At 43.9% G+C, this 18,394-nt stretch overlaps 1 protein-coding gene across 15 annotated transcripts in view; it reads left to right on the plus strand.

Moving 5' to 3' along the window:
• The window catches only part of FGGY (FGGY carbohydrate kinase domain containing), a 283,064-nt gene that overhangs the window by 152,914 nt on the left and 111,756 nt on the right, over nucleotides 1-18,394 (plus strand). For 12 of the 15 annotated variants that reach the window (XM_058030720.1, XM_058030722.1, XM_058030724.1 and 9 more), the window contains 3 exons: nucleotides 12,438-12,650; nucleotides 14,492-14,603; nucleotides 16,387-16,538. In XM_058030720.1, coding sequence (XP_057886703.1) covers nucleotides 12,450-12,650; nucleotides 14,492-14,603; nucleotides 16,387-16,538 — 465 coding nt within the window. In that variant the 5' untranslated portion in view covers nucleotides 12,438-12,449. Of the gene's footprint in view, nucleotides 1-1,978; nucleotides 2,023-8,409; nucleotides 8,560-12,437; nucleotides 12,651-14,491; nucleotides 14,604-16,386; nucleotides 16,539-18,394 lie in introns of those variants that run through there. The other 3 variants (XM_058030733.1, XM_058030732.1, XM_058030734.1) reach the window with 3 other exon arrangements.

The raw sequence follows: 18,394 nt of genomic DNA on the forward strand, positions 1-18,394 counted from the left end.
GTGCAGGGGGAATTATTATTGCCACTGTACAAGTCTCTTGCAAGCCATCATTTAAACATTACACAGTATGTCAGACTCTGATCACTCACGCTCAGAAAAGATGAATTCTGACTGACAGAAGTGAAGGAAAAACTATTAGATAATCCACAACTTGCTGTTATGAGAGAAAATAAATGATTAATATTTAAGTTGGCAAAACAAATAAGGGACTTCAGTGGTGTCTACAAATACATTGTGGGAGGAGAACAAGTATTATACTAAAAGAAACTGTCAGTGTATGATGATACAGAGGGCAGAAATAAATTTGTTTTTAATGAACAGAGGAATGGGATTCTGGAACAGAATCAGATCCATTTCTCTGGGCTTCATTTTATTGCTTTTCAGTTGAACAAAACATTTGGGTATCTCCCCAGTCACGGTGCCTTGTTTTAGGCCACTGAGCTAATGCGAAACAGCTCGTTTGTGTCTCTGAACTTTACACTTTCCCTGCATGGAGCTTCCCTGGCCAGAGTGGTGGCCCTGCTCTGGGATTTGTCCCCACGGGCCAGGTCTGACTCAGATTGGGATGTGCACATCTCAGAAAACAGAAATTTACATCTCACTACACCGCAGACCTCCTGGGGAGCAAAGCAGAGCATGAGGGCACACATTCACACCATGCTGTAAAATGACTTGGAATTACAGTCAGGAGGGGGTATTTTATTTTTTAACCCATCTATTCAAAGCAAAACTTTGGACTAATGAAGAAACCCCCAAACACTGCAGTTTGGGTCAAATGTCCTTTCTAAGCCAGCCCAGACACAAGGTATTCCCAATGGAAAAATCAATTTTCACCCAGATTTCAGTTTGGTATAAGCAGTGTTTTCCATCAGAAAACCATCCCAACGGAAAATTCCTAACTGGTTCTAGTACAAAGTGACTAGCAAAGCTCTCAAAATGATTCAGTGGCAAGGCTGGAATGAGAACCCACAGCTCCTGACCACGAACCCTGTGCTCTAACCACGAGACAAACACTCATCTTTCCCTGAGCAAGGTTGTTCCTGCAGCATTTCTGCTCCGACCGAAGTGGGAATACTCTGGAAATGTTGCAAGAGAACTTTTTTTGCTGCAAGATTTCCTGTTGTAGAATATTTGGGGGGTAACGGGAAAAATCCCTGGTGGCTCCCTGGGGCCAGAAGTGTTTGGACATGATGGGAATGTGAGGGCTGCCATCTGCTCCTCCCTGCGTGGGCTGGGGAGGGTCACGCAGGGGTGTGGTGGGATCTGTCCCAAACCATGGAGCGCTCAGCCACGGCTGGCCCATGGGCTGGACTCGATGATCCAAGGTCTTTTCCAACCTCATTGATTCTGTGATTTCTCTGTTTTCCAGGGATGCATTTGAGGGCATCCTCTATCCGTTTTAAGTAAAGCTTAACTAAACCCAGGGTTTTCTCCTTCACATCAGCAACTCTCCAGCTTTTCAGGTAAAACTCTCAGTGTCCCCATGCAGAGAACCAAACTCATGGCTTGCAGCTGCTTTACTCATTTAAGAAGCATTTACATTACATTTAAGGAGGCTCAGGGTGAGAGATGTCCTGAGCCCTGACATTCCCTCCTCTTTATTTATTCTTCTATATGTTTCTACATAGTTATTTGCCTGTATGTTTTTATATATTTATTCTTCTATACTGTATACGTTCTTCTCAGCGGTCTCCACGTGGCTTCTTGCACCGCTTCTACGACCCCCGTTATTTCCCAGCCATGTACGCGGCAGCGGGGCTGGAAAATCACATTTATCACCCGTTTACAAACCGCGCCAAGCCCCCGCCTTGTTCCCGGTGCAGACCCGGGCGCAGGGCGATTCCCGGCCCGAGCCGCCGCTGCCCTCAGCGCCCGGCGGCGCCGCCGCTTCCCCCGCCCGCCCCTTCCCGGCGCAGGCGCGGCCGGCCCGGCCCGGGGCAGCCCGGTGGCTTTCCCGGCAGCGGCGGGTTCAGGGGACGTCCCCGCCGCGGTGTGCAGGCCCGGGCAGTGCCGGGGGCACAAGTAAGTGATGGCTGCAGAGTAAGTGTCGGCGCTGGCCGGGCCGCGGCGGCCCCGGCCCTCAGCGCGGCCGCCCGTGAGGGGAGCGCCGCGCGCGCCGCCTCAGCGCGGCTCCCGCCCCTCTCCTCGCCCCCGTCCCTGCCCCTTCTCCGCCGTGACGCCCGGAGGGTTCCGTCCTCCTCCGGTAGGGCTCGGATCCTGCTGCTCTGAAGGGAGCTCTGGCGTTCGTGTTGTTGTTTAATCACCAGCGCCGCCTCCTTCCCCAGGGAGCCCCTGGCCGCAGCCGCGGGCCCCGTGCGGCGCGCCCCGGCCCTGCGTGGGCTGAGCGCTCACATCGCCCCGGATCAGCTCAGAGCTTGCTCTTCGTGCAGCCCGGGGGATTTACGGCCTGCTGGCTGTCCCGAGTTGTCTCCTCCTGACGTTTCTGTACAGCACGGCCATATGTGACTCCCACTGTAATTCAGAGGGAGCGGGGCTGCCCCTCACAGCCCCCGCTGGGGTGCCCAGTGCCAGGGGAGGCGTTTGGTGTTGCCCAGGGTGGGCACAGGGATCCTCCCAGTGCCTCCTGTGCTGTGGGATCTCCTTTATCCCAGCTGCCTTCCCATGTGCTTCAAATGGGATGCACAGCTTCCTGGTGAGGGAAAAAGGAGAGGCGCATGCTGATTCCTTCATGATGCCGAGTGACAGGACGTGAAAGAATGGCCTGAACCTGTGTCAGGGGAGGTTGAGGTTGGATAGTAGTAAAAGATTTCCCCCTGGAGGGTGGTCAGATTCTGGAACAGGCTGTCCTGGAAGAGTCACAGAACCAAATCTTCCAGAGCTCAAGGGGACATTTGGACAATGCTCTTGGGCCCATGGTGTGATTCTTGGGGTTCTGTACAAGTCCAGGAATTGGGCTCAATGATCCTTGAGTGTCCTTTCCCAGCTCAGCTTTTTCTGTGATTCTGTGAAAGGGCAGTGCTCAGGTGACCTGACCTGGGCAGGTGGGACATGCACATCACTCCCACACTTGCCTAATCCTCCATATCCCTAGGAGATTTCCATAAATGTAGTCTCCAGTCTCGTCTCTCTGGCCCTTGTGTCCTGCTGCCACCGCTGTCCTCGTCCTCATGCAGCTCCCCTTTCTGGCACCTCCACAGCCTGGTCTCCTTGTCCTGCCCTGTGATCCCAGGCAGCTCCTGGGCTGGCACAGAGCACCCCCAGGAACCTGCTGGAATTTACTCGTGCTTGGCTCCAGAGCTGCCAGCACGGCCCTGTTCCTCGCTGCTGCCAGGCTCTGCCCCGCTGAGGAACTGGTAACTTGGCAGATTCCTTCCCTGCTGAGGTGCCTGGGATTTGTTAGGAAGTTTAATAAACTTAGCACCAGTGCTCTTCTCTGGAGAGCACTTACGAAACAAATTCCAGGGAAGTAGAGGAAAGGGCTCGATCATCTAGGAGGTTTTCAAGAAGTAATAAGCAGGCACATTGTTGGGAAGGTGGTCTTGTATTTAATTCCCTTGTATTTCACTCTCGTGTATTTCACTCTCGTGTATTTAATTCTCGTGTATTTCACTCTCGTGTATTTCACTCTCGTGTATTTAATTCCCTTGTATTTCACTCTCGTGTATTTCACTCTCGTGTATTTAATTCTTGTGTATTTCATCCCCTTGTATTTGACTCTCATGGATTTCACTCTCCTGCATTTCATTCTCATGCATTTCACTCTCATGTATTTCATTCTTGTCTATTTCATTCTCATGCATTTCATTCTATTTTCTTATCCTGGAACACCATTTGCTTAAGTAGTTGGGGTTAATTTTTTTTTAAGTATACTAAGATATAATACAAAAAGATAAAATTTTAAAGGCTCTGTAATGTTAATGGTCCCTTTCCTTCAGGAATGTGTATGAGCATATGGAAAAAAAAAAAAGAGACTCCTCTTTTTCCTGGGAAGAGTGTCTGGGATAGGAGGATGAGTGCAGAGAGAATTGGTTGCTTGTAGGGACAGCTGTTCCCAGCTATAAGAATCATGGCAGAAATTAATTTATAGTGTCAATAGAGACTAAATAAACTAGTTCTATGCTAGGAAGTTTTTATGTGTATTCTTAGCCACTTTTGTTTCTCCATTCTGTGTTTCTCAGTTAAATTATCATTTTAAAATGTTGGTTCTTTTGAATAAATAAATAACTGCTTTTGTGCAGAATTAGTGTTTCTTTTAACCTAAGCTAATATGCAACCCCACTTCCCCTTAAGTAGTTGTGACAGGAACTTTGGGGAGAGTGTTTTTGAAATTGCAGCCCAAATAAATGTTTAATTTTAAACTGACAGATTACTTGGGGCTGTCATTCTTCTCAGGCTTTTACTATGCAAGAGTGAACAAATCCTGTAAAATAAACCGTGGATTTGGCTTATGGACACATGTTTGCTTCTGGGCTGAGCATCTTGAAGTGGTTTGCAGCATGTCTTTAAAAATTTATTTCACTGTTGCATCTACTGCTGGCCTAAGTGCTCCAGTATCTGCCAGGAGTAATTATAGGCAGTTGGTTCAGATGTTGCTTAAATGTGTAAGCCTTGATGGGAAATGCAGTGGATTTCAGCCAGAATGCTAATTTTGATGTTTTATCATTTCATAAAACTGTGAACTCAGAACAAATTATTTTTATACTGATCTGCTGATACGTAATCACAGGGTTAGTGCCAGATTCAAGCGTGATGTAGCACCGGAGTCTAAAATGGGATTAAAGTTAGAGTATCAGCACTAGCCTAGCTTGGCTAATTTGTATCCACAGTGCCATAATGGCTGTATTACCCGTGTAACCTGCACAGAAACTCCTGGTGCCAAGGCTGGTTTGCTGCAGGAATGCAGTTTAAAGCTGTTGTGTGAATTGTAATTGTGCCTTTTGTATTGCATTCTCCTCCAAATTACGTTTTATGACTTAAACAGATATTTTGAAAATTCACATTATTGTGCTAGGCTGTGTTTATAGTATACTGCTTTTTTGTGGCATGTGCTTTGTTGGTTTTTTATTTGTTTCTCCATTTTCATCATAGCATAGAGTGAAAAAAAATAAAAAAGTCACTGTACATGAATCAATTTTACAGGCAAAGAGCAGAGATTATTCTCTCTGTCCATCATGAGTAGGTTAAAGTGATAGAGACACAGGGATATGAAAGATCTTCCTTAGCATTAGATTGATAAGCTGTGGATCCAAACACTTGGGTCCATCAGTCATTTTGGAGCCTGTTACCTCTTTTCAACTAGTCATGAAGCTGCTACAGCCAGAATTTATGTAATAATTAGATGGCATTTTTTCCCCCCTCAGTCAATGTAAACAAGATAGTGTCTTCTTTCAGGGCTCCAGGCATTCTGCAGAGTCATTTGGGACACGTCTGTCTGCCAGGTCATTAGCACAGCCTGTGGGGATGTGTGCAGCTGCAGCGTCAGAGCAGGGAATGGATCTCAGCAGCGTGCTGTGCATGGCTTGGATCCACTGCTGTTGCCAGGCTGGGGAAAAGGAAGGGTGCTGCTAGACACCCCCCTTATTCCTTAGGTTTTCCTGCCTGGGAGTTGTGGCCTGGCATTTACTGATCAACATTTCCTCTGCTGGACAAACTGGAGGTTATGGCAAGTGTTCAAAATCCTGCCATGGTGTGAGTGCACCTGTGATGTTCATGAGTGTCAGGGGTTTAGTTCTGAACTCCTGATAGTGGCTGGGAGGTTGCCATTGATGGATGCAGGATCAGAGCCTGCTTTTGAAGTGATGGCCCAGTCCCAGCAGGGCCCAGAGTGCTTCAGAGGGAGTTGGAGCTGTTGGTTTTCCCCAAAGGCTGTGTCTTCTCACCTCATGTTGTGTGTTCTCACAGCCCTCTTCTCAGCCTTCCTTTTTCCTGAGAGCTCCTCTCTGCAGGTGCTTCCTGCTGTTCCCGGGGTTAGGTGGGCTCTGGAGCAGGGGCAGCTGCACTCGTTTCCTTTGTGTGCCACAGTTACAGGCTGGGGACAGCCGGGTGTGCTCGGCGTGGGCCTCGTGCTGCTGCTGCCGTGCAGAGCCCGTCGGGGTGTGCAGCAACCTCAGCAGGGCCGGGGAAAACCAGGCGGAGCAGCAGCCCCAAGTCTTCCCCAAGAGCTCCTGGATCCCTCTGCTGTGAGCTCAGTGTTTTGGGACCTGCCTGAAGCTGGAAATCCCTGGCCAGTTCCGTGCTCCTGAGCAGCACCTCTGAGCTGACACCAACACGTTGTTTATCCTGCTGCAGCATCTCTGAGCAGTATCTCCACCTGCCCACAGTGGCCTTGGCATTATTTCTTGCTCTTTATTAGTACTGACTACTGCAGTGTGTTATGGTGCTTGTGTTACTGCCACATCCATGAGCACTCAGAGCAGGGAAATGCTTTTTGTCTTAATGTAGAGATTGTGAGTTCAGCTCAATAGCCATGATGTGTGGATAGCTGCAGTGAGGCCTTTGGGGGTGATTCAGAATGCAATGGATTCATGACTGCATGGAGAAAGTAAATACACAGCAATTGCTTAATGTCTCCTCTAGCTCAGGAGCTCAGACACATCAAACAAAACTAGCAGGTGGCATGCTCAGAACAAACCAAAGGGCTTTTTCCTGCATTGTTTACACAGAACTTTGTAACTCGTTACCACAGTCGTTTGCAGTTAGAAAAGTTTCCCTGGATTCAGAAAGAGCACAAACAAATTTAGAGAGGAAAAAGCCTTCAAGGTCTGCTAATCCTAAAGATAAAATTTCTGGCTCAGGAAGTGCCTTTACTATAGATAGCAGGAGGAAAGGTGTCCTGGGGAAGGACTGCTGGATGAAAAGGGCAGGCATATGCCTTTCTTACGGCTTCTGCTGTTTGAGGAGGATCCTGGGCTAATTGGACCTTTCATCTGACCCAGCACAGCCATGCTCTGCTCTTTAATCAGGGGCCAGAATGCCATTGCTCCTATTTGATCATCACCACCACAGGCTGTGTCTGCCTGTGTGAGCTGAAGACAGGAACTGGAAGGAGAGCAAACAATTCTTTCTGTACAAACTCTTCTCAAGCAGAATACAGAGAAAACCAGCCCTGCTGTTGGTATTTACTGACACTGGTCATGCTGACATCCTTCTGCTGTTCCTGAGTGAGATAACTATGTAGGCAGTAGAAGCTGAAAATAAATAATTTTTGGATCTAATTTCTTAGAATAATTTAGTAATTTTCATTTCTCCCCTTCCTGGTTCCATTAGGATAAACCCGAATGCGTCTTGCTATAAATCAGAGCAGGTGGAAGTAGTTTGGCCTGAAAGTATTTAAAATCCAAAAGATAGAATTAGAGAGCAAAGGGCAGCAATGAAGTAATGACTTTGTCTTGGACACTGAAAGCAAGGGGAAGAAAAAAGATCTGGAGAGACATTACAGCAAATTAGTACATGGTGAATTATTTATAGAGAGAAAAGGAGATAGTAGAAAATAGTAGAATATTAGAATAGTAGAAAATCAGTCCTGCCTATGCTGGGTTTTATTGACATTGCGTTACAATGTTAGGGGGACAGTTAGGAAGGTTTTGATGGAACAATCTAAATATTATAGGACTGGAATCAGGGTTTTATCCTACTACTGAAATCTTTCATTATTTTAAGCTGGTTTTCCTTATAATATGTAAGAAAACTTCACAGAATGTACCAGAGAAGTGATGAAAGAATCTAGAGGTGTTTGGTTTTCAATGAAGAAGCATATTTTCCCCAGCTCCATTTTTATTTATTTCATTTTTTTGACTGTTAGCACAGTTCTCACATTCCTAAGCCAGATCCTGCATGTATATTTCTGTTTGGGGAAGGGAAAAGGGGAGGTGAGGTGTGCTTTTGTTCCTTGTGTTTGTTTTGTTTGCTGTGGGGTAGCTGACAAATAAATGCTTGTTGATAGTTATAGCACACCCCCTTGGGCATTTAAGGATATTTGCTATATTAGTACTGCCCTTCACCACAGTGTTAGAATTCCCCATCTGCTCCTGCTCTCCCACACAGACATGTGCCTTCTTTCTCTTTCCTCATCCAAACAGGAATTACAGAAGCTGGAAGAGCAAAGGGAGTTCACTGTCTTCAAGCAGATCCTGCCACTCTACCACCACCACTTGTACTGGTTCCTTACCTCTAGCAAGCCAACAAAGTGCTGAATTTCCAGTATAATGTCAAAAGGGCTTGTTTTGGTTAATGTCCTTTCTACAATTGAAAAGCAGCTTTTCTTTAGCATTTTTAGATCTTTTCACACGAAGCTTATGAAGCCTAATTTGAGCCTGTTAATCTTTTTCTTGGTAACCCATAGAAAAGCACAGCTGCACTACTAAAAACACTCTGTTTATCCGCAATCACCGGCTCTGGGCAGCCCGCAGCGTTCCAAAGATCAAAGTTTAAAAGAGACAGCCCTTCCTAATTCTTTGTGTTTAAGCACACAGCACCACAAAGTCTAAATTGCTGCTGCTGAAAGCTTGTGCTGAGCTTGGGCCTATGTTGATGTGAGTGCAGCCCCTCCTGCACCCTGGCTTTAACAGAAAGGAACATCCTGGCAGCTCAATAACTGAGGTAAACTGGGACAGACAAGTCTAACAGTGCTCATGAAAAACTCATCTGGTTACTTATTCATTCCTTTTAAATTAAAGTAAATAATGTTAAGGATTTTCTTTTTTTTTTAATTTAATATTTTTGCAACTGAGTTTCACCCCTCCTTTTTCTTTCTTCATTGCTTATGTGGGAAAACTAACACATTTGTACAAGGATAAACTGGGAAGTCTGTGGTTTCCAGCATGCACATTTTGAATAATATTTATACAGACTATTATTTAATGGGCCATATAAATATTTATAATATGCTGTAGCCTTTTGATCATAAATGCTTGTTTGAAAAGCCATTCTGTCCCTGCTGTGATTTGCAGAGAAAGAGGCCATTGCTGGTTTAGTGCTTGGAGGGAATTTTGGCTTCTTGTCCTGACTTAGCAGTTACAGTCATGGATTAACACGGTCAAGCTGGACATGTCTCTTAAGTTTACTTTTTTCCTCTGCCCCTCTCCTTCTGTTTGCAAATTCAAATAATAAGTTGAAAATATGAGGCTTGAGTTCTGCAGTGGACAGAAGGCTGTATTGAAGGAGGCCTTTTTCTTGGCTGCAAGGAGCCAGGCTTCCTGAGTTTAGATACTTCAGGGATTTAGAAGGTCCTGTCTCCACTGGGAGTCCATGAACATGCATCATCCATGCATAAAATATTTTGGTGTCATGTTAGGAATATTGTGCTTGATTGACTGACCTGTCTGACTGGACTTGAAGGATATTTTATTTCAGTCATTTTTCTGGTTCAGTTTTTCTCATGATTTTATTGCCTGCAGAAGCAAAGAATCCAGCAGATAAAAAAATCCAAACCAACATTTTATTTGCACAACAATTTTCCTTTCACATGACAATGAATGTTGGTGTTTAAATTCCAAAGCAAGCTTGTGCAGGGACCTTCTGCTACCCCTGAAATCCATTCAAGAGTTCCTTCAGCTTTGATTTGGAGCTTCCTTTTGTACCAAAGAAATCTTCTGGAAACAAAACAGAATGACAACATTCTTTTTTAAAGTTCTTATCACTGTACTTTGACTAAATATTTTCCACCAACTTCTCTGCTGAGTTCTTAGGTTCTCAAGAAATACCCTTGGGCAGAGTCCATAATTGCTGACATTTATGACCTAGAGATGACAGAGCTTTTTGTGGATGGGGTTGATAAGTAGGTGGCATACCAAATGTTTGGTATTCCAAAAAAACCCTTGGCATCAGATTATGTTTTTGCAAGCAGATCAGATCCTGTTGCAGAGACAGGATTTTTTGAAAAGCCTCTGTTACTTAGTGCTTGCTGTTCTTGAAAAAGGATTCATATTTACTTTTAGCCTTATTTAAATGAGATATTGAGTGAATCTTGCTGCTTTGTGAATCTAGGTGAGCTTTATTCAGAAAGAGACCCATTAGTTTGGGGTTCTTGGTTTTGTGCTGTCACTTTTTCCTGTTCCCACTGATTGACAGCAATAAACTGGTGGATGTTCAAAGGCTGATAGGCACTGCTCAAGCACATAAACAAACTCTGCTTCCTGCCCAGTCACTCACACAGGCACATCCTGGTTGCTTAGTAAGGAAAAAAAAAGGAAAGTAAACATTACATGGGCAGATTGGGTTCCAGGTTTCAAATGTTTGTGGGAAGAATCCAATGCAAAGCCATAATTTCAAGTGCTGAGTAGGAGGTACTGTGAGCTTAATTCTCTAACATCTGCTAAGCTTGTTCTCTAAGTAGCAAAAACACATTAATGAGCTAAAATCAAGGCTGCCATACAAGGAAGAGAAATTTGGAGTAATATTGTGTGTGAGAGCAGGAGGCAGGATATAAAATACTCCTTTTGCTATTTGTATTTATGAAGAGCAAGTAAGAAGGATTTGCCTATGCTTAAAAAAAAGAATCTGTTTTGCAGCTTGTGGTTTATTCTCAACTTTTTATGAGTCAGCAGCTAAAGGCAGAGCCGAAATAGGGGAAAAACAGGGAAATTTGTGAGATAGTATCAGGAACAGTATTATGCAATGCCTTTGTAGTAAAATTTCTCACAAGGAACTTGCAGCACCTGCAGCCAGCCTTTGGAGCTTTGGGCAGCTGGAGTGCAAAATTAAGAAGTAAATACCATGTTGAAAAGAATATCTTAAAACTGCTTTTCCAGCTGAGGGCTAAGAGGGAGAAGTTGAGTGCTGTCACCCCCCAGGTGACAGATGCAGTATTAATAACCCCTAGCAGCAGAGTTGTCTTCTCTGGCAGAGGGATTGGCTTTTGTTCCTCTGACCAGGTCACAGAGCCAGGGCCAAGAAAATAAAGCAGGCCTTCTTGCCAATATTCCTAGGTGTTAGACTCATGGCACACCATTATTTTTAGCTGATTGCTCATCGCTTGGACACATGACCTTGCTTAAGGAGATTAGTGTGTGTTGCACCTAATCTGCTGGGCAGAGCCAGCATGCTGGGAGGCAGCAGCCAGCATTTCCAGCAGGACCGCAATATGCTCTATAGCTTGGAGGTTTTTCTACTTTCTGACATTATTACAAGCTGGTGATCTGTGGAGCTACTCTGGTGACCCTGCAGGGTGTGAGCAGAATGTGGTGTGGTGACTGCTTTGGTCTGTACCAGGGACAGAATTCCCTCGTGCTGGCCAAGCAAAGAACAAAATCATGGGCCCTGGACCCAGCAGTGGGGTCTGGGCATGAAGTGCCAGATTGAAGCAGGGAGGAATGATTGCGTGATGGCAGATCTGCACTGACTGACCACATTTCCATGAGCTGTTTAAAGGGTGGGAGGAAGGGAAGCTTCAGTTGATTTCTTCAGCCGAGGTGTTATGCCATTTTCAGTGCAAATGAAGCTTTGTCCTAATTAATTATTATCCAGAGTCAGAATTTTCTGAGACTGAGGGCTCCTTGTTTTCTTCTCTATTTCAGCTGCTGCCTCTAACTCTCAATGATTGTAGATTTGTGATATCTATCAGCAGCAGTGGTTACAAGCCAGCCATGGATGTGAAAGACGCCTACATTATTCCAGTAGATCTTGACCTATACTCAATGTTATTATTAAAAAAAAGGAAAAAAATATTAATTTGGAATGTGAATAATCATATTCTATTAATCAGGGCTCTCCAGATCTTTCCCCCTTTGCTTATATTCCTCCCTCTAACCACCTCATCTGCCATATCCAGATATTATCAGGTCACTTCTTTAGGAGGAGTGGGCTGTTTTTAAGTAGAGCCATTTTGATGCTCTGTAAATACCATGTGTTTTAAATGCCAGTTTATCCATTCATTTTCTGAATATCAGAAGCTGTGTGTCAGCTGAGTTTCATGTGTTCCAGAGATGTAAAATGTTCATACAAGCACTAAACAGGGTGCTTGTCTGACGTTTTAAATACTTCTATCAGCTCTTACTTAGCATTCTCACAGCTTGATTAAAATGTAAATGTTAACTATTAATTAAGAGACCGTGAGAAATTAAGAACAGTGAATTTGTCACTGTATTAAATGTCAAATAGTTAAAGTTAATATAGTGAAATAAGCGACTCATTGTGAATAATTAAATCAATTAACTTAACCTCACTTTGTTCTTGTAGGATGTCAGAGTAGGCAGAGTTTTCACACCATGCTCTCATGGCTCAACACATTTTCAGAAAATTATTTTCTGAGTCTTAAAAGTGGTGTGAATTGATGGTGGAGAGCTCTTGGAAACTTAACTTTCTTTATTCTTTTTTTCCTCTGGGTAACATGTAAGTGATTGTCATGTAGTTACTTTATAATTACCTGCATCACACCACAGGTGGGATGTTTGGCTTGATGGGAGGCAGCAGCTCTTGGCACTTCTTCTGTCAGTCATTTGATCTGCTTTTAACCCCTTCTTTTCCTTTTCCTTCAACAGGTTTTATTAAAAATGCCCAGTGAGAAGCAGGCTGCAGTGAAATACTACGTTGGAGTTGACGTGGGCTCGGCCAGCGTTCGCGCGGCGCTGGTGGACGGCGCTGGGACGGTGGTGGCACACGCAGAACGACCCATCCAGGTTTGGGAGCCCCGGCCAGACCACTATGAGCAATCCTCTGCAGACATCTGGGCTGCCTGCTGCTCTGTCACAAAGGTGGGCAAGGGCAAAATGAAGGATTTGTGTTGCAGGTGGCTCTGCAAGTTTTGAATGTTTGTGGTCCTGTGGTCCCTGTGCCTGTCACTTCCACTTGGGTCTGTTCATGTTGTGTAACTTGTGTCCACCCTTTGCATTGAAAGCACCTTGAGGCTGATGCAGCCTCACAAATCTGTTTTACTGGTGAGGAGTTGAAGGCCAGAGTGAAAAAAACCTCATGCTCCAGCTGCAAATAGAATGAAAGACCTTTCTTTGTGCTGTTACTGCAGAGGGAGGATTTAGCCACTGCCTCCAGGTCTCACATCTGTGAGCTTTGTTTAGCTGGTGTGTGCTCTACCCACGAGACAGTTGTTGCAGGAGTCAAGGTTGCTCAGAACCTGGCAGTGCATATATCTAGAGATGTGCATTGGGCTGCTCTGGAGTCATAAAGGAGAATTTATTGTAGAGATTGTAATCTGGTTTGTGGATGGCCCCTAAAGCAACACTTGTTATCCCCATTGTTATAAGACCAAAATAAATAATCAATGTCAGTGGATAGTATCGGGCATAAAACCAGATTGAAATAGACTTTACTACAGGGGAAAATTTGTACCCTCTGATCCAGGGCTCTGCCTGTACATGCTGGAGATAAAGGTAAATTGGAGACCTTGCTTGCAGTGCACACAGAGGCCATTTCATCCACCTCACTACAGCCCCTGCCTGCTGCATGTTCTAAGGTTGGCTTTTTAAATATTCATGATAAGCTTGGTAATTTGCAGATGGACTGTTCACCCATTGTCTAGTTATTGATCAGCCTTTTCAAACATTAATGAGCTTGGCTCTGCAGAAATGCCCTGAGATGGAGAAGGGGAGGTGAGTGGATAGAAGGAAAAGAAGGGAGTGACAGGAATGATAGGGAAGAGCAGCTTGACATTAAAGCAGAGCAAGTCTTCCTCTGCTTATTTGATTTTTCTCTCTCTGAGTGGCTTTGTTCTTGCTCTTGACCTCTTTAAATGCAATCTCTTATATTTAAGCAATAAAATGGTCTCAGAAACTGCAGTTTTACAGAGCCAATAAGAGACTGGCACTGTGCAAGTCTACTGAAAGTCTTTCCTTATAGTACTAATTAAAATAATGATATTTTTATTGTTGCTGAGAAGTGGCAATTTATTACCATACTACATTTTAGGTGTCTTGCAACCTCATTTGGCACTTAATCCTTGTGGGTGTTGTGTTTTTTTTTCCAGTGCTGCTGGAAGCCTTGAAGTTCAGGCATTTTGGGGCAGTGGTTTGGATTTTTTTTTTTTTTTGAAAACCTTCCAAAAAGTGTGCTATTCACACTCTTGGTAGCTGAGTAAAGCTGTGCATTGCACAGAGGTATTATCATGGCTACAGGTTTTAAGCAACTTTAGTTTTGGGACCCTTCAGTATTGCAAGACAGACACAATATTACCAAAGCAATTCTGGAAGATTGTTCCTTCCACAGGCAGGAAGTCAGTGAAGTAACTGATGGAAACACTTGGTTCTAATCCTCGTCTATGTTTCACACCCAGCTCAGCTCCAAGCTTTAGAAAAGAGAGAAAATTAACATTGCAGCTTTTCTGCTACCTTTAGTTACTGATACTTTTGTGCTCCCTGCTTTTATCCAGGACTGTGGATAAAGACCTCTGAATCTGGATTTGAAACACAAAGAATTTCTGGTAATTTGGTGTGTTTATGATTGGAAGTTTTAAAGAACACTGAATTTAGGAAATTTCAGTGTTTGTGCTAACTTGTAACTCATTTTGTGTACTCCCTAGTTCACATGGTGCTTGCACATGCATGGATATATTTGTGTTTCTGTGTGTTTTGTGTATTTTCAGGAAGTTGTCCGTGGAGTGGACGCCAGCCAGATCCGAGGGCTTGGGTTTGATGCTACCTGTTCCCTTGTTGTGGTGGATAAACAGTTCCAGCCTTTGGCAGTCAACTCTGAAGGTAGGGCTGCACACAAAACATGATGTTACTGTGTGAGTTTTATCACTGCTGGGAGAGAACTTCCCATGTCCTCCAAATACCAAGTGGTGGGGCTGACTCTTGGAGATGGAGATGACACAAACTCTTTTTTATAAGAGGATTTTTCCCCTTGGTTTTTCTGTTTTAATTTTACTGCAAAATTAAATCTGAGATGAGAGTTACTTGCTGTTTGGTTAAATATTTGGCATCCTGAGATCACATTCATTCATCTTGGCTCTGAGAAATTGCTTCTTAGGGAAATCTACACTCATTTTTCTTTTTGGCATGTTTTCTTCTCCTTCAGACTGTACTGATCATGGCTTTTATGTGTGTATAAATGCCCATCCACACTGGCTAAAGGAATGTTAAAAATGTTAGTGTTAGTGTAGTCTAACTGCTTGCTCTGTCATGGAGCTGCAGGCAAGGAGTTCAGTTTGTGTATTTTATTACACTGGTGTTCAGTCTTTGTCTAGGACAGTGCTAAACTTCAGAAACAGTCTGTGACCTTTTTCTAAAAATCTGGGAGGTTTTATTAGTTTTTTGGTAGATGATTCAGAAGACTCTCAGAAAGTCTGTGCTGCACTTCTTTTACCCAGTGAATCTCATTTAAGATTGTGTGCTATATCAGTAGTCACAGAGACATAATCATAATTCTGTGTATGTTCCCTTTCTGTTCTCAGATGTGTTTGTCATCTCCTTCTATCCCTCTCAAAACCCAGCTTTGCCCCCAAAATGTCCTTTTCTAAATTTAGATCAGATTATTTATTTTTCAGTTTGAGAGTCTCTTACAATCTATTCAATGCCTAATGATGTCTGAGGCTATTTTGGGTCTAATGAGTCAAATTCAGTTCTCATTTTTTGTGCTCTGATATTCCCAAGAACTTTGAGTTTACACAGTCATGGTGCTAAACAACAAGACAAGAATTCACTCAATACTCTAATGCTGTGAAGAGCCTTGCAGTGGTGATGTTTCAGGCAGTTTCACAGTTCTGAGCTGTATTTCAATCCATTTTAGAAATATTGATGTGCCTCACACTTCTGCCTTGTTTAGTGCTGTTTTCAAGAGGCTGCTTGAGTGGCTGTGCTGTGGAGTGTGCAGTGTACTTAGCCAGAGAGGAATCTGCATTGTCACCTGGATTACTGTTCCCTCTCTCTGGCAGGTCCTCTGGAGGTTAATTTGGATAAAATGTTCTTTGCTTCTTGTTCTCATTTGTGTGTGCTGCAGACTTGCCAAATGCTTTTTCCTTGCACATCCAAAATAAAAGCATTTCAGCAAATTATCCCCTTTGAAACAGTATTTTGGAAAGGAATTAGGGTGGTTCTTCTCATAACCATAGAAGAGGAGAGAGAATTCCTGTAGCTGATTGAGTTAATTTCAATTCACAACATAATTGTTCAGATTTTGTCACATTTTAAGTTTTTGGTCACCAGAATGTTCCTTTATATTTTTAACTAAATATGTGAACTTTGCCAGGAAGTTTGGGTTCTTTGAATGAAATACAAGAGAACATGGTGTTTCACAGTTCTTGGATGCTCACAAGGCTGATTGGTTTCAGTCAGCATTCTCAGTGCTCAACATGTGCTAAAGTTGGGTCAGAGGGCTAAAATTTTATATTTAGATATCCACTGTGAATTATTAACACAAGTAGAATTTGAGTTTTCAGTGTAGAAGTGAAAGTGTGAAGCAGTTTAGAGCCAAGTAACTCACAGTGCTGAGCTGGGGTTAAAACTGAGCTAAAAGAACTCTTTTCCTGTTTCCCCCAAGGACAGAGCCAGAGGAATGTGATCATGTGGATGGACCATCGTGCAGCCAGCCAAGTCCAGCGCATCAATGCCACCCAGCACAGGGTTCTCAGCTGCGTAGGGGGAGCCATGTCTGTGGAAATGCAGCCTCCTAAGTTGCTCTGGATAAAGGAAGTGAGTACATTTAACACTCTGGTGCATTTTTACTAGTGATTAGTGCCCTTGTTAATTCCCAAGAATGAGATTCTAAAACAAAAGTCTTCAGTCTTAGTGTTGAACGCCAGGGTGTGTGCACAGTAAGGTCAGCTAAAGTTGTGATTTAAACCTTTTAAGGTTCTTTCTTCCTCTCAGTTTTGTAGAAATATGTTTGATTTTATTGAAGTGGAGTGTTCCCTGAGAGAAACATTCCATATGCCTTCCTTATCTAAGATTAGATATATATATACAAATAGAGGTACAGATAATAAATGAAGTATCCTAGGATTTAGTTATGGAGATGTATTTCCTACTTTAGCTGGAGCCTGGAGTGCCAGAGGAGGGCCTTTGAGGCATTGAGCAGTGCAGGGTGTGCTGGCCTTGGCTGCTGGTAGAGGAACTCTCCACTTCCAGCTTCAGTTCAATTCTGTCCCATCAGCAGGAATAAACCATGTGTAGAGGGAAGGTGCCCTGTGTGTAATGTGTACCTCTGCCTCTGTCTCCTGTGTTTAAATTTGGTGTGTTACAATGAAGTATGGCTTCCTAATAACAACTGTCAGATAAAAGGAGAGACACTTGCCACTTGAAATTTTTATAACTTCCTCCAGCCTGCATTTTTACATTTGGCCTCAATGGTGCTCACTGTCATTTCAACAAAGCCCAAATGTAAATTACTTGCTGCCAGTTTCAAGCAGCCAAATTCTCCTGTCCTTACAGACATGAGACATTAGATTGTAACAAGGTGCAGATTGGGGAAAGTCAAAGGAATTAACTGGTAGAAGCAGGTACTGACAGATTAATGATAATAGAGGGTAATGAATGTTGATAATGAAATATGAATGTCCATCTACTAGTTCTTCCCTTCTCGAGCTATGAGTATCATACATCAGCCATTTTATAAATAATAAAATGTAAACTGTAAAAACATTAAATGAATCCTTTGCATTTAAAGCATTTTTATATTGCAAGGTCTGGGATATCAGTACCTGAGTGCTCAGGAAATCCAGAATTATGGGGTGACCAAATGTGGTCACATGGAGGTGAGAGCCTGCTGTGACCTCAAAGCCCTGTGCATGTTTGCTGTGGTGTGAAGGGGAGAGCATTGCAGGCCTTGTTCCCTCCATGAGCTGGGGGTGGGACACAGAATTCTCCTGGGTGGGACACAGGATTCTCCTGACCCCAGGTGCCAGCCAGCAGCAGGGATTTCCTGCCAGAAGGGTGGCACAGAACAGGGCTTGTTCACATGTCCCTTTTCAGCTCCTGACACACCAGCTAAGGAGATTATTGTCCTTAAGAGAGGGTTTTTCACCTCAGTGTCTGCCTGCTGAGCTGCCCACTCACAATTCCTGAGTGCTCTGGCCATGACTCACTATTAAACTGCTTAAGCTTGTCCTGCTTAGCTCGGGCACCTCAGCACCCACAGCAGCTCCTCAGCTGCTCAGGAGCAGGAACAGTTACCCTGCAGTGGGCTGCAGTCTGCTGAGATTTGGCTAAACCTTTCAGCTCTGAAGGGGTGAGGGATTGAGTGCTTTTACAGCTTCTTTACTCCTTGCAAAGTAGGAGGGGGAAAGGAATTAGATGCAGAGGGAGAGTTTATTTTCAGTGCCAGGCACAGTAAGGCATCCATGGCTTACCTGACATCAGGGCTGTCAGCAAAGGGTCACTTTGGCCTCTGACAGCTCAAACTCAGCCTCATGTAATGCAAGTGTCCTCACTTTTTGCCAAGAAAGGCAAACCTTACAATAACTTTGAATGCCAGGTTGTTCAGATGAAACCTACAACAGCAGTTTGCACATCTGATATTTCTCAGTGGGTGTCTGGAACTGGGCTACAAA

The sequence above is a fragment of the Melospiza georgiana genome, chromosome 9, assembly GCF_028018845.1.
Source record: "Melospiza georgiana isolate bMelGeo1 chromosome 9, bMelGeo1.pri, whole genome shotgun sequence".
Taxonomy (NCBI): domain Eukaryota; kingdom Metazoa; phylum Chordata; class Aves; order Passeriformes; family Passerellidae; genus Melospiza; species Melospiza georgiana.